Raw genomic sequence first — 15,029 nt, 5'->3', positions numbered from 1 at the left:
GCCTCAAAATCAAACTTTGTTTTTGTTTTTTTGGTTTATGTGACTTTAGTACATACTTATTTAATGTGGCAAAGTTATCAGGGATAAAGAAAAGATCGAACAGTCTTTGGCACCTCAACTATCTAACTTTCACATTATGTTCCTCTCAAATTTGTGATTTGCTTCCACCTGCAATTTGCTTTGTGTATCATATTGAATAAACCAATACAATTTAAATGTTTAAATGAACATGTATAGTCACGCCATTGTAGCAGTGTTGCATGCAGTAGGCTATAAGGTAAGTAGTGATTGTTCATTTGAAATTTACTCAAGTGGAAGAATGTAAGTAATAAACTTACACCTACTAGCACTATGCATTATATTTTGAAAAAGTAGATTAGCTTAATATCAAAACCCTAATTTTTCTCCAGACTTAATGATAAATACATGTCTGACCTTTTTATGACGTTTTATGGTGATTTTATTTCTTTGCCTACATTGACGCTGATGCGTTAAAAGGAGTGGGTCCCCTGTACCAAGATGGCGGCTCAATTGACGCATTCGTTCCAATGTACTGCCGTATCCAAGGCGACATCTAGTGTATATATCTATGGAATCAGATAACAAATCAGTCACGTGGGTGTGTGTGAATCGAAGCTTCGGACGTCATTGGGCACGTGAATTCGTCAATGGGCACAGAACGAATCAAGCTTCAATGAAAATCGGTTCTTTTTTTTTCTTTTTTTTTGACACACGCATCGGAGCTTCGGTGTCACTGGTAACATCACTAATAAAGTGTGTATCGAATTTTTATGATTCGTTGTAAGGGTTTAGGGAATCGTTTTAATGTCATTTAAAGCGTTATACATGGTCATAACAATATTTGGTCTCGCCCTAGAAAATGGCGGACCCCATAGTCGACTTTAAGGGAACATGGTATCGGTTTGAAACACAGCCCTTTTACACGCTGTCACGTTGGCTTGGACTCGTAGGCAAAGGTACGTTAAAAAAGACGTGACAAAATGACGGCCACCACTTGAGGGATAAACCGCTGTACGTAGAGTTTATTTACGTTAAATCTATTTTACACGTATACGTTTTTCCTCCTTCAAATAAAACGACTTCGGCAGCGTTCGTCGGTTCGTTATGTCATCAGACTGCGACGCTTTCTTTTACGCTGCTAAGCTAAGCTAAGCTAAAAACATACAGCTAAAGTTTGGTCTGTGTTTTGTTTATCAGCTCTTCTGACGATATTAATTATTAATTAATAATAAATGATTATTGTTATTTTCTTTTCGTGACATTTAGGGTTTAGGTTGTAGTTATACATATAAAAATATGGCGCAAGAGAGTGAAACCGGAGATGTTGACAGAGGGAGCGGGGAGTCGTGGAAGCGACGCCCGGACTTAGGCGTGCGGAGTCGGCAGCGCTCCGGAGACACCGCGGTGCAGGTGCGGGCCGTGAAGGCGGCGCTGATGGACGCTCTGGGACCTCATGAGCGCCTCATCACCTACCTGCAAGCGGTTCTTTTGTGGGAGAGACCTGTACACAGCGTGCTTCTCTACACACTCACCAACTGCGGCTTCTGGTGAGATGATTATAATCTACCTGCGTTCAGTTCAGAGCAGCTTTACAAAACATAAACATAGAACAAAAGGTTTTTTATAAAGAATAATATAATACAAAAAAAAGATATATTTAAATGGGTTTGTATTTATCCCCAAATGAGCAAGTCTGAGGTGATTCAGGTGACTGTGGCAAGGAAAAAACTCCATTAGATGGTAAAGGAAGGAACCTTGAGAGGAACCAGACTCAAAGGGGGAACCTCATTAGATTAGATTAGATTAGATTAGATTAGATTCAACTTTATTGTCATTGTGCAAGGTACATGTACAGAGCCAATGAAATGCAGTTAGCATCTGGTTATCATCCTCCTCCTCCTCATATGGGTGACACTGGAGGGTGTGATTATAAAATATACAGTCTGATAAATGTTGTATTGATGAGGAGATGGTTGTCCTGAAAGAGTTTACATGGAGCTGGCGTCTCCTCTTTAGTATAACAGAGTCTAACGAGCTGGTAGATCTCTAGAAGCCTCAGGATCCTCACAGAGTCGCCCTCGTCTCACCGGAGGTCCAAAATCTTCATCGCACGGAAGACGATCTGAGCCGGTGCGATTTCCGTGTGGAAAGAGAGAAGCGGTGAAGAGGAATTAACGTAGCTGCTGTTCATAATATTAACAAGCACTAGATGATGATGATGATGATGTACATTTGGTCTGATGTAATAGAGCACAATATTTTGGGATGTATTATGTGTACACCTGACTAAAGAGATACGTTTTTAATCTACATTTAAACTGGGAAAGTGTGCCTGAGCCCCGAAGACTATTAGGAAGATTATTCCAAACGCTCTACCACCTTTTTAGTATACTTTGGTATTCTGGGAACTACCAGAAGTCCTGAGTTTAGTGATCTCAGAGAGTGAATCAGAATCAGATTTATTGGCCAATTGTGTTTACACACACAAGGAATTTGGTTCCAGCAGTTTGTGATTCTCAAAAGTACCAGACATAAATAACACTATACTATACAAACTATACAAGAAAATGCAGATGATGAGATACAATATACAGAATGAGTATAAAATATGAATATAGAATGAATAAAATATGAATATAGAGTAAAAGTATGGGAGTGCAAATAACAATATTGTGCAATATTATATGCTTTTTGTGCAATATACAGCAGCAGTAGTGTGTAATATCCAGATCACACGCTCGCTTTGAAAGCATTATTTATTTTATCGACATGATCATCCGAAATTAGGACTAGAAACTCGTTTTCAAAATGTTTACTATATAATTTGTTACTACATTTTTTTTTGTTTTTAATTACTCCTCCAGTACTAGACTTGCATTCGTCCAACGAGAAGCCCTCTTGACGGTGTATGTCCCACCCCCTTGGGTTTGTCTTTCTCTACATTAGCAGCTTATTAACAGTTCACTTTTCCAACATTCTTGTAGTTTTGTCAGACTTTATCTTTTTTTTTAGCTGACGGTGGAATTTGTGTAAAATGGTGTTGATGTGATCAGGTCGAGATTGTAAACACAATCCTGTCTTGATACACCATCAGGGTTTCTCTATCAGGATCTGAATCAGAAAGAGCTTTATTGCCAGGCATGTTTTCACATGCGAGGAATTTTGTTTTAGTGACAGAAGCTCCACAGTGTAACAGAATGACATTTTATCAGCATTAAATAATTCAAATGTTAAAGTTAATCAGTCAACCACTTCAGCACACCGTTACTCTAATTTCCTGTTGGAGAAGAAAATGCATCAACGGTACTGAATCAAATCATACCTCTCGTAGCTTTAAATACAAAACCGGAATAAAAACGACACGCTGCCCAGTTCCATCCAACATATTTCTACGTATGACGTGCCATTTGTCGTCAAACCGACTCATCGAACCGACTCTTTTAGGTGGACATTTTTCTTTAAGAATCGAATCTTAAATATAACAAAGTAATGTTATTTTTAAATCGGTGCTTGATTTTATTAAACATGTAAAGAGGAACGACATCGTCTGGTTTTCGAAAGGAGCTGAAAGAGTCGACTCTTCTCGGTGAGCCGAATCGAATCGTTTGACACATTAAAAAGAGCTGGAATCAGTCTCATAACTATCAGCAGGTTCAAATCTACAGCCAGTGCACTATTTAAGGGAAATCGAATAAAGTAGATTTCTGTCACAGAGCTACACAGAGTGTCGTGTAAGGCGTGCATTAAAGACGCCGCGCTTTGTTTTCTCCGTGCCGAAAGGCGCTTTGTAGCCATAACTCCTGCTTTCTCGGTGTTGGAGACAGATGGTGCCTGGTTATATTTAGCCCGGCAGCCGAGGCTGAAGCGTGCCAAAAAAAAGTAGGACAGCAGGCATGTAAGACAAGGAAATGGCAGCTTTATTTACTCCCTCCAGTGTCACCCAAATGAGGACGAGGTTCCCTTTGAGTCTGGTGCCTCTGAAGGTTTCTTCCTCTTCCATCTAAGGGAGTTTTTTACTCACCTCAGTCACCTCAGACTGGTTCATTAGAGATAAATACAAACACATTTAAATATAAGTCTAATATTAATATTGAATCTTTGTATAATAACCGTTTCTTATGTTCAGTAGAGCTGCTTTAAGAGATTGTCTGTTGTTAAAAACTCAGTATTCAGGATTTGGGTCTTATACGGTTGACGGACTCATCAGAATTGTTACTTATCACCGTCTAAACCGTGACGTTATAATTTACTGTTGTAATCGTGTTCGATGCACCAGGAAATTAAGAGAAGGTTACGTTGTGTAATAAAAAATGAAACAATGCCATGCTCTTAGCCCCGCCCCTTCTTGTTAATAAAGCAGGTATGAACGTGTTATTTTAATCCTGAGCAACCAGTTCAGCTGAATCACGCTGAATTGCCCTCCCTTTGACCCTCTTGCCCTCTGTTGTTCTTACCCTCTTCCTCTCTCTTGCTCTCTCACCCTTTTACCCTTTCTTGTTGTTGCATTCACCCTCTTTCTCTCTATTTCTGTCTTTATATGTTTCTCTCGCTCATTTTGTCTCTTTCTCATTCCACATACCCTCTCTCTTGCCCTCCCTCTCACACTCTTGCCTTTTCTAATCATTGCCCCCCCTCTCCCTCTCCCTGTCTCTCTCTCTCTCTCTCTCTCTCTCTCTCTCTCTCTCCCTGTCTGTCTGTCTGTCTGTCTCTCTCTCTGTCTCCCCCCCTGTCTGTCTGTCTGTCTCTCTCTCTGTCTCCCCCCCTCTCTCCCTGTCTGTCTCTCTGTCTCTCCCTCCCTGTCTCTCTTTGTCTGTCTCTCTTCCTGTCTCTCTCTCTCTCTCTATCGCTCTCTCTCTCTGTCTCTCTCTGTCTGTCTCTCTCTCTCCCTCCCTCTCTCTCTCTCTCTCTCTCTCTCTCTCTCCCTCCCTCTCTCTCTCTCTCTCTCTCTCTCTCTCTCTCTCTCTCTCTCTCTCTCTCTCTCTCTCCCACACCCATTTATTTGGCTCGAACCTTCAGTCTTTATTCAGTTATTCCACTCATTGCTTCTTCTAAGCCTTGGTTGTTTTCCCCTCTTCACGTCACTCTGCTGCGGTTAAATCAAAGTCCTCATTGAATGGGAACAAAAGGAGAAAAGCCTTGTGTGAAATGTTCCTCCATCTTAAACATCTTTGTGTCTTGCAGGTTCTTTGCTTTGAGCTCGGTGAGACTGCTCTTCCTGTTGGCTTTGGGACTGGCTGTGGTGGTGTGTGTCGACATGTGGAGGAACAAGATTTGGCCCAAAATCAAAGGTAGTTTTCCCGATCAGAGCAAGCCTCCAGGACGCCATCATCTTCACAGTTCAACCTCTAGCCTACAAATCAGATAAATCCGTGAACCACAAGAAGGTCTCCGGAGTCTCGTCTCCGCTGTAGCGATGCCGGAGGTTGTTGGTTTCTATAGTAACAGCACAGGCGTGCAGTAGTCCGTTAACGGCTTTCCGTCGGTTTTCGTTTTATATTAGCGTCGTTTTAATTCAGATTAAAATCAGTAACGTTTCATACGAGGGAACACACTGTTTTTTCTGTCGCTGCCGCTTTACATCGATAGACACAAGTTATTTATGTTAAATCTGCTGAACAAAGTAAGGCATCTCGAAGGAACGGTGTTCAGGTTGTATGACATCATTACAGTGTCTGATCTGACAGGTTTAAGCTTGGGTATAGAAAGTGAAGGGAAAAATGAAAATGTGGCAGATGCTTTGTGTGTAAAGTAGAACAAACACGCACACAAACACACACACGATCAATATCAATGCAGCGCTGTTTTCTTCACCTGCTTTAACTCGCTCCTAACCTTTGTGTCTGTGTGTTTACAGTGAAGCGAGTGGATGAGAGCGAAAACGAAAGGTATGACGGTTTTCTCTCTGTACTTTTAAAAATTGCAGGATGTTTTGCAGAGTGAATCAGATCGATAACACTTTTTGCTTTTTCCCGTTGTGCAGCTGGGGCCTGGTGCAGCCCGGCACCATAAGCGTACCCGAATTGTGCCACCACATGGCCGAAGTTTGGGTGAGCGTAACGTCGTGCGCTGTAGATCTCGTCGAGTTTAAACGACACAACCCGGGACAGGTGAGTCACGAATCAGGAGTCAAGAATCGCACGATTCCTCATGTGTTAGAGTTAATTAAAGGTGCCAGGACAAGCAGCTTTTGTATCTCTTCGTAACACTGATAACTCTGATAATGAACTAATTTCTTACCTACTATGAGGAACAACCTAAGAAAGCACCCTGAGTCGTGCCGTGTTTATCCGTATATTTGTAGCTTGTACAATATATAAATACACAGATCGATGGCCAGGATTAGATTTTTTTGTACCCGTAGTTGCCTGCTGGATTAGTAGCTTCTTCATGTGTTCCATCATGTTCCATCTGTACAGTTCTGCGTGCTGGTCTGTGGGCTGTTCTCTTTCTTGGCCATGGTGGGGCGCTACATCCCCGGAGTCTTCCTGTCTTACGTCGCAGGCGAGTACAAAGAGTCAAACCCACTACAAAATCACTACAGTGGCTTGTCGTCTGTACCAAAACAAAACCAACCAATCAGACGAGGAGGTGTAACCATGGAAACAGAGCTAAGAATGACAATGATTATGATGAGAGCAAAACATGAACTGTACATGTTAAATATTACAGCATGGTTAAGGTTATGGTGACAAAACGAGGACGAAATTAAATAACTTTTTTTTTTTTTCCCCTTCTCATTTATTAACAAATCAACTTTTAAAATGTGTGTTAAATTTGCATTGTACGTTAAATAAAGAGAAAATGAAATAAAATCATAAACAGCTGCATTTTAAAAGATGGATTTTTATTGCTGTATATCGTGATGTATATTATCTATAGATGACACTTAACACTTACGACGTAGCGTTCGCTCTGTTCGGTCTGGTTTCAGTGTGGGGCGTGTTGTTGTGTCCGCTGGTGATTTACTATCGGCTCTTGCCGCGTGTGTGTGTGAGGCTGGAGCCGGCCCTGCAGTGGCTGGACTTCAGCGTCAAAGGCTACATGATGTCAAAGCCCATAGACAATCAGTGTGAGTATTAAAGTGTGTGAGAAAAGGAAAGATTGTCAGAGACGTTCATATCCAATGTACTGAACTGAAGAGTCACTGATTCTCTATCTATCTATCTATCTATCTATCTATCTATCTATCTATCGAGATAGTAGATATCTAAAAAAACTTCTCCACAGAATTATCGATCTATAAAAAAAAAAGAAAGAGGGGATAGGGGAAGAAAAAAAGGAGAGAGAAAAGAGGGAGAGGGAAAAGAGAGAGAGAGGAAAAGGAGAGAGAAAGAGGGAGACGAGGAGCAGAGGAAAAAGGAGAGAGAGAATAAGAAAAGAATACAAAAAAAAAAAAAAGGGAGAGAAAGAGAAAAAAAAAAAGACACAAAGATGGGAAAAAAGAGCAGAGAGAGAGAGAGTAAAAGGCTCTCTCATCTTACTCTCTCTCTCGTCTCTCTCTCTATCTCTCTCTCTCTGTGTCTCTCTCTCTCTCCCCCCCTTCTCTCTCCATCTGTCTCTTTCTCTCTCTCTCTCTCTCTCTCTCTTCCCCCTTCTCTCTCCATCTTCCTCTGTCTCTCTCTCTCTCTCTCTCTCTCTCCCTTCCCCCCTTCTCTCTCCATCTGTCTCTCTCTCTCTCTCTCTCTCTGTGTATGTGTCCAGTCCTTCGGCGCCCGATCCGAGGCGGCACCTCTGGTGACACCAGCGACAGCGAGGAGGAGCTGGCTGCCTTCTGCCCTACAGTAAGTGCACTTGACACAGAACAGTAAGGGCATTTCTCCAGTGTGACGCTCCCAGGTGCACTGGGATTTACATTATGTATATTTTGCAGAAAACAGTTAAGGAAATGTATAATTTCTTACCATTGAGTTTGCAAACCGAAGCGGCAGCAAAAGGCAAATGAGAAGCGGCCATGAACAGAGCTGTACGTTTCATCTTAAAGACCAGTACAAGTCACGTGTGATCCTACACGAAGCCGGATAGAGCGAGCCAGCCACACACGCACACAAAAAAAAAAATTAAGCACTTTTTGCATCCAATTAAATTAAAATTTTATTCGTGCCGTACACAATCACACACAGTGCGACTGTCCTTGATATAAAAATAGAGCCAATTAAAAAAAGATCGAGAAGGTTGTATCCGAGCACGGTGATTAGATCTGAATACGGTGCAGCGATGTGTATGAATCGGAACATAGAAAGTGCATGTAGTCCGAATTGTGTGCAAGTACATTGTTGACCAGCGTTGAGGGACAAAATCATTATTAATTTGTGCTCAGTATAGGATCGTGTGCGGTCAACCGTTTAAAGCATGTGTAATTGTTATTACTGCTATTATTATCATGACTGTTTGATTGCATCAGATGTTTTTCCCCCCATCCTGTAGTTTGATGAAGCGGCGGTTGCTAAGGAACTAGCGATGACCGATTCGGAGCACTCGGATGCGGAAGTCTCGTACACAGAGAACGGCACCTTTAACCTGTCCAGGGGACACACGCCTCTCACCGATGGCTCAGAGGGTGAGAAAGACATCATCCTGATTTGATACTGATTGGCCGCATCCCTGATTTCACTAAAAACCATCATGTCTGTCTGTCTTTTTATCTTCCCCACCTTTAACCCGACAGAACTCGACAGGCACAGTGACCCAGAGGAATCGTTTGCTCAGGACCTCCCAGATTTCCCGTCGATAAACCCAGACGCCACGCTGATGGAGGACGATGACGACCCCAGCCTTGGGCTGCCTAGCTTGGGCTCGATCGGCATCTCTGGCACTCGCGCCTCCACCTCCTCCGCTCTGCTGGACCTGGACACACAGCTGGACTCGGACCAGGACGACCTCGACACCGACCTCTCACTCGGCGGCCTCAACCTGACCTCCGACATCACCGGCGATCTAGCGAGCCTCCTGGCCAGCAACATGATTCAAGCAGCTCTCTCTGGGGCCCTGCAGGGTCCTCACACATACAGGAAAGAGTCGAGCTCAGAGCTGGACCTGGACTTGGACCAGGACCAGGACCAGGACGACTTTGAGCTGCTGGATCAGTCCGAGCTCAACCAGATGGATCCTTTAGGGGGTTCGGGGACGAGAGGAAGCGGACAGAACAGAACACAGGGATCCAGCTTTCTGTCCAACCTGCTGGGGAAGCCACAGTGAGCCGTGTGTGTGTGTGTGTGTGTGTGTGTGTGTGTGTGTGTGTGTGTGTGTGTGTGTGTGTGTGAGTGAGTGTGAGAGAGTTCTGATACACACCTACCTATATTACCACCTTCTACCTGTCCATTCTCTAGCGCATAGCGAAGAGCCAGTTTGCAGTGTGTGTACATATAGGTGTGTGTAATGCACAGGTTATGAATGTTGTATTCGGTCCCACTAATCAGTGGCTCCAGTCAATCACTGTGAAGTCGTTTCGTTTTCTCGGCTGTTCCTCCCGTTTCCCCCGTAATTTCTTTCGTAGGCACAGCAATAGTACACGAGGACCGGGAGAAAATCTTACCGAAACCAGCATAACAAACGCCAAACCTTTTTACAGCATCCGAACGGTATAACAAACTGAGCCTTATTTTACAAACGCAAAAATGACCAAGGCAAAAATCCTGTACAGTCATCATCGTTTTAACACGATACACTCACGATGGGACCAAGCCACACATTCCTGTATAGATGCTGTAGATCTCACACACATCCAGCAACGCAGCACAGAGCAATCAGGAGTCAGTCAGCCGTCTGTACCGCAAAGACGCCGCTGATCAACCATCCAGTCTTAATTCAGAACCTAGCGTGTCTACGTTTACCTCGCTTCCTGTTCGACGCTAACCTCAAACGCTACAATTTCATTTTCATTTAGCTGAAGCAAATAAACCTTGGGGTTTCTTTCTAAAAAAAATTACTGCAACTTAGTCATTTATACATAAAAAAATGTCTTATAAAATATACACCATGTCCAATGGGAACCAGTAAGGTCAGATCAGTTAAAAAAAAAAAAAAAGTTTTAATTATTTCTTTAATTAATTATTACTTATACGATTTAGTTTTGATTTATTCATGTGATTACTTACCTACTTAGCTAAAGAGCTATCTCCAGTTTCCAGCCCCGATTGTCACCATGCAAAAGGGTCAGCTTACCGCTCCCTGACGTGTGCGTGAACACTGACACCGGTACTACGGGGTGTGGTAGCCTAGTGTGTTCGACTACGGATCGGAAGGTTGGAAGGTCAAATCCCAGGTCCACCAAGGTGCCAGTTATGGGCCCCTGAGCAAGGCCCTTAACCCTTAACTCGGTTGTATTAAACGATGGCTGTGCACGAAATGCCGTAAATGACGGCATCAGTGTGCTTGGTTTATAAATCTCCAGTACTGTGTCATGATGTGTTCACTGATACCAAGCAAAGCAGGAGGTCTTCTTGCAATGTCACTCGTGTCTCAGCACTCACATAACCGTTTCTACGAGACACCTCCGAGTCAAAGCTGTAGTTTACGACATCTCGCGTGCTGTATAAACGCGTTTCGCAAGAAACAGATGGACACGGAACTGAAAAAATTGTTTTTTTTGCTGGAAATTGAAGTCTTTAGGTTCCAGCAATCCTGTCATCAAAGCTGATGTGTAACAGCATCGACTATTGCTGATACACGCCTTATAGAGGGAAACATGGGCGTGCACCTATAGGCCTGATGTCGTCGTAGCATCTGTGGTCATCAGGCGAACAGACGCAGCCTTCGTTCGTTCGTCGAACAAGTCGAATAAACAGACGTGACCTCTGCTGTAAGCTTATCCTCTGCTTTATACAGCATGAGCATGTTTTCAACATGCTGTTCGGTTTTCCAACAGCCAATCACACGGCGGAATCGCACAGGTCACGCGATCTGGGATTTTCACACACTTCACACTCTAGAATTAAAACTGAAGGTTGCGAGAAACAAAGAAAACCTCCAGTGTGTTCGTTCAGAGGGTAAAAAGACCTCGTCGCAGACGCGTCTCCCGATAACCCCGCTTTACAGCCGCCGTGAGCGGAAAGGCATCTCTATAGATCTAGACGAGTCTCTCTACACATCTCACCTTCAGTCTTAAAGCAAGCCACACCTTATGTGTAGTTATTTTGTGCTGAATTTGAAGCTGACTTCTGATTGTGCGTTAGTAAGAATAGCCGGCGGTGTGCAGTGGTGCAATGATGCTTCATTTCTTTGTTTGCTGTCTTGCTTTTTTTCTTCTATGACGATAGAAGTGGTTCATCTCGTCATTCGTTTCATCCTTTTGTAATAGACCTTTAACCTGACAAACTCCTGTTTGACTTTTGCTGCTAAAGTGAAACTTGCTGAGCTTCACCATAGACACGCGTGTGTGTGTGTGTGTGCGTGTGTATATAAATATATATATAATATATATATATGAGCTCGTTATGTCGTCTTCTATCCAGTTTAGTCTTCAAACAGATCGATTAGACTGCTAATAAGGCAGCAATCACCTTCTGACATTGATTTTCATTAATAGAATTACGCACCATAACCTCAATCCAGTTAGAGCTGCGTTCTAAAGTCGTCCTCAAAAGCTCAAGTCATTTCCTCCTTAATGCCAACTCACTTTTCTCTCAGTCTGTTAAGGTTATTAATAAGACAGAATTTAAAAAAAAAGGTGGCTTGGCGATGATACAGAAAGTTTTGACACTGGAGACTCCTTACATTACAAATTCCTCTGTGTTACTATGACAACTTATAAGACGTAGAACTGACAGAAACGTCATGCTGTTTTTTTTTTTACAGTACATTTATAAATTTGGGGTTTTTTTGTTTGTTTGTTTGTTTTTTTTGGTATTTTCAAGGCTTTTTTATTTAAGTCGTTTCATGCAGAAAAGAAAAAATACAGCATACACAAATATTTGAAATGGAAATTTCTGCAGTTTTGCCTAAAGAAACCCCCGACGAATCTGTTTTCCTGTCACCTGCACACCTGCACAAATACTCAAACGGACTGAAACCCGACCAGCGAGAAAAGAGGACGAGAGACGACGCGCACTGCTGTATCTGGTATTCTATCTCTCTAATGAAGAGAGCGCTTTATCCGAAGCTGCCGCGTTGGTTGATTTTATGTTACTTATCGTATGACGTTAAAGTACTTTCTTTCTCCTCTTCGCTCATCCAGTGTGAGCACCGGGTTCCCCTGCGGCCATAATTAGAATCATAGAGACCTGGATCAAGGTGTAGCGCTAAAACGTGACATTCATCTTTCCCATTATTATTTATTTAGGGACAAAATAATTACCAACTATTCAATGTAAAACTGATAATCAATATTCTACACACACACATGCACGCACAAACCTTGCGTTCTATTCCAAAGCACTTATTTCGGTTGGATTAAAAACGACACCCCGTCTCTCCGACTACACGATAACATCTGAGCCGTGTCGTCGGTTCAAAAGCGATATTTTATGACAGCAACGCAAATAAATTATTAGCCAATTATCATGAATTATCTCTAATTTCAAAGTCAGCCTAAAAAAAACCTAACGTGTAATCTCCTTATTAAAATGACACCCGTTTGTTTTCCGTAAAGAGCCGCGACAAAGGTTCTTTGCGTCAGAGCTCTTAATCACTTAATCCTGTAGAATCACTGACTGGTTCTTCTTCCACGCTGTTCCTTTCATCAGGAAAAACACGAATCGCTGTTATTTCCTTCAGTTAATTTATTCACCTGCTGTGAGCCAGAAAGAAATGACTTTACATTAGAGGAGATTCAAAAGCAGTAATAAAATGATAGGGATTTACTTTGGAGGGGAAAAAAAAAAAAGATTTGTTATTTGTAAATGTTGTAATTAAAGATGGATTAAAGAAAACGTCAAACAGGAGCAAAATTTCAGAATTCAGGCTGCCTCTATATTCACCTCACAACATAGACGACAAAGTTGTTTTTAAGGATAAACAATCCCAGTAATTTAATAGAATGTGTACTTTATATAAATTATATTCTGCAGTGTAAGTGTTGTGTACATCTGATCTGTAAATCTTCAGTTTCTCTGTAGATTTTTGATATGTTTTGATGTGTAAGTGAATAAATTCTGAAATTTAAACCTTTCCCACCTTTTTTAATGTCTCTAGTTTTTTATTCCTGTTGTTTGTCATTGAAATCATTACTAAAAGCACAATAATATACATAATCTCACAGCCTAAAGATGGCAATAAAATTACTAGCTAAGTTTGATATCCTTATTCTTTCACCAGGTTTTTAGCATATCGCATCATATAGAAATGGACGTAAATCGAGTTCATTTAATTTGATGGTCAGATTCTGGCTTTCAAAATGTCTGATGCTCCTTTACTTCATATTATCATGAAAACAGAGAAGAGCAGTTACACATGCTGTACTGATTTCTCATCACAAATGTATAATTCATTTTGATTTAGTGGTTATTTTTTGTGTCTGTTCGCCCGCCTGTCAGCTCTGAACGGTCTTAAGAATGACCTCAAGGAGCTCCTAATTTAGTTAAAAAATCTCAAACTATGAATCTTATCTTGAGTGATTCAGGTCCAAACTCAGAGCAAGGAAAATGGAACAACTTTTACCTCAGAAAGGAGGCGGGGCTTAACCCTGTTACTAGGTATGACACATTCTTTTGAAGACTGTGATTGGTTGTAAAATAAAAAAAGCTCAGCTCTTTGAAAATCTGGTCTATTATAAACCTTTACTTTGTCTCTATATCAAGATATTTGAGATTATATTGTGTAGGGATTAAGTTTGTGACCGATCATATTAGAGATGTTCTAATATCTGTATGTTTTAAATATAATTAATGTAAATGTAAACATATCTGACACAGCGAAGAAATTACATATATGATTCAGGGATATATATGATTATATGTGTGTGTGTGTGTGTGTGTGTGTGTGTGTGTGTGTGTGTTTGCACATCCATCACTATCTGGTTTGGTGCAGAAACAAAACAGGACAGGAACAGACTGCAACGCACAGTAAAAACAGCAGGAAAAATAATCGGTGCCCCCCTGCCCACTCCCCAGGACTTGTACCCTACAAGAACGAGAAACCAGGTAGGAAAAATCACTACTGACCCTTCACACCCTGGACACAACCTCTTTCAGCTCCTCTCTTCTGGTAGCACTACAGAACTTTGCTTACTAAAACTGCCAGACACAGGAACAGTTTCTTCCCGCAATCACCCTGATTAACAACTCACATCACATCATACCACAAATCACATCATCCGTATATGTTACACACACTACTGCTGCTGTGTATTGTACAAAAAGCATAATATTACACAATATTGTTATTTGCACTACCATGTACTCTCACACTTTATGTACATAACTGATCAGTCATATATTCTGTATTCATGTTTAATACTCGTACTGTCTATATTGTATCAGATCGTCTGTATTGTTTTGTCTTGTATAGTCTGTTTTGTCTTGTCTTGTATAGTCTGTTTTGTCTTGTATAGTCTGTTTTGTTTTGTATAGTCTGTTTGTCTTGTCTTTTATGGTCTGTTTTGTCTTGTATAGTCTGTTTTGTCGTCTTGTATAGTCTGTTTTGTCTTGTCTAGTCTTGTTTATCTTGTATAGTCTGTTTTGTTTTGTATAGTCTGTTTTTTCTTGTCTTGTATAATCTGTTTGTCTTGTCTTGTACAGTCAGTTTTGTCTTGTATAGTCTGTCTTGTCTTGTATGGTCAGTTTTTTCTTGTATAGTCTGTTTTATTTTGTATAGTCTGTTTTGTCTTGTCTTGTATAGTCTGTTTAGTTTTGTATAGTCTGGTTTTTCTTGACTTGTATAATATGTTTTGCCTTTTATAGTCTGTTTTGTCTTGTATAGTCTGTTTGTCTTGTATGGTCTGTTTTTTCTTGTATAGTCTGTTTTGTCTCGTCTTGTATAGTCTGTTTTATTTTGTATAGTCTGTTTAGTTTTGTATAGTCTGTTTTATCTTGTCTTGTATAATATGTTTTGTCTTGTATAGTCTGTTTTGTCTT

The 15,029-nt window shown here is 41.2% G+C and overlaps 1 protein-coding gene across 6 annotated transcripts; it reads left to right on the top strand.

Annotated features, from left to right (window-relative positions):
• The first annotated feature begins 624 nt into the window (after window positions 1-624).
• Window positions 625-13,126, top strand: retreg3 (reticulophagy regulator family member 3). 6 transcript variants are annotated; one of them, XM_047800552.1, is made up of 11 exons: window positions 631-774; window positions 878-977; window positions 1,288-1,568; window positions 5,203-5,309; window positions 5,876-5,906; window positions 6,002-6,128; window positions 6,438-6,522; window positions 6,953-7,090; window positions 7,723-7,802; window positions 8,446-8,578; window positions 8,687-13,126. In XM_047800552.1, exons 3-11 carry the CDS (start codon window positions 1,318-1,320, stop codon window positions 9,214-9,216), a joined length of 1,482 nt encoding a protein of 493 aa, XP_047656508.1. In that variant the 5' UTR covers window positions 631-774; window positions 878-977; window positions 1,288-1,317; the 3' UTR covers window positions 9,217-13,126. The 6 variants fall into 6 exon arrangements, with proteins under 6 accessions (XP_047656509.1, XP_047656508.1, XP_027016910.2 ...); XM_047800553.1 differs by lacking the exon at window positions 878-977 and having other exon boundaries at window positions 625-774; XM_027161109.2 differs by having other exon boundaries at window positions 648-977.
• Window positions 13,127-15,029: the final 1,903 nt, after the last annotated feature.

The sequence above is a fragment of the Tachysurus fulvidraco genome, chromosome 15 (genome assembly GCF_022655615.1).
Source record: "Tachysurus fulvidraco isolate hzauxx_2018 chromosome 15, HZAU_PFXX_2.0, whole genome shotgun sequence".
Lineage (NCBI taxonomy): Eukaryota > Metazoa > Chordata > Actinopteri > Siluriformes > Bagridae > Tachysurus > Tachysurus fulvidraco.
The sequence above is the reverse complement of the archived record's forward strand: the minus strand, read 5'-3'. Positions and strand labels throughout refer to the sequence as shown.

Coding starts and splice junctions, on each gene's coding strand:
- retreg3 (XM_047800553.1), top strand. CDS start 1,318: ATGGCGCAAGAGAGTGAAACCGGAGATGTTGACAGAGGGAGCGGGGAG. Junction 5,310..5,875: donor GATTTGGCCCAAAATCAAAG/GTAGTTTTCCCG, acceptor GTGTGTTTACAG/TGAAGCGAGTGGATGAGAGC. Junction 6,129..6,437: donor AACGACACAACCCGGGACAG/GTGAGTCACGAA, acceptor CCATCTGTACAG/TTCTGCGTGCTGGTCTGTGG.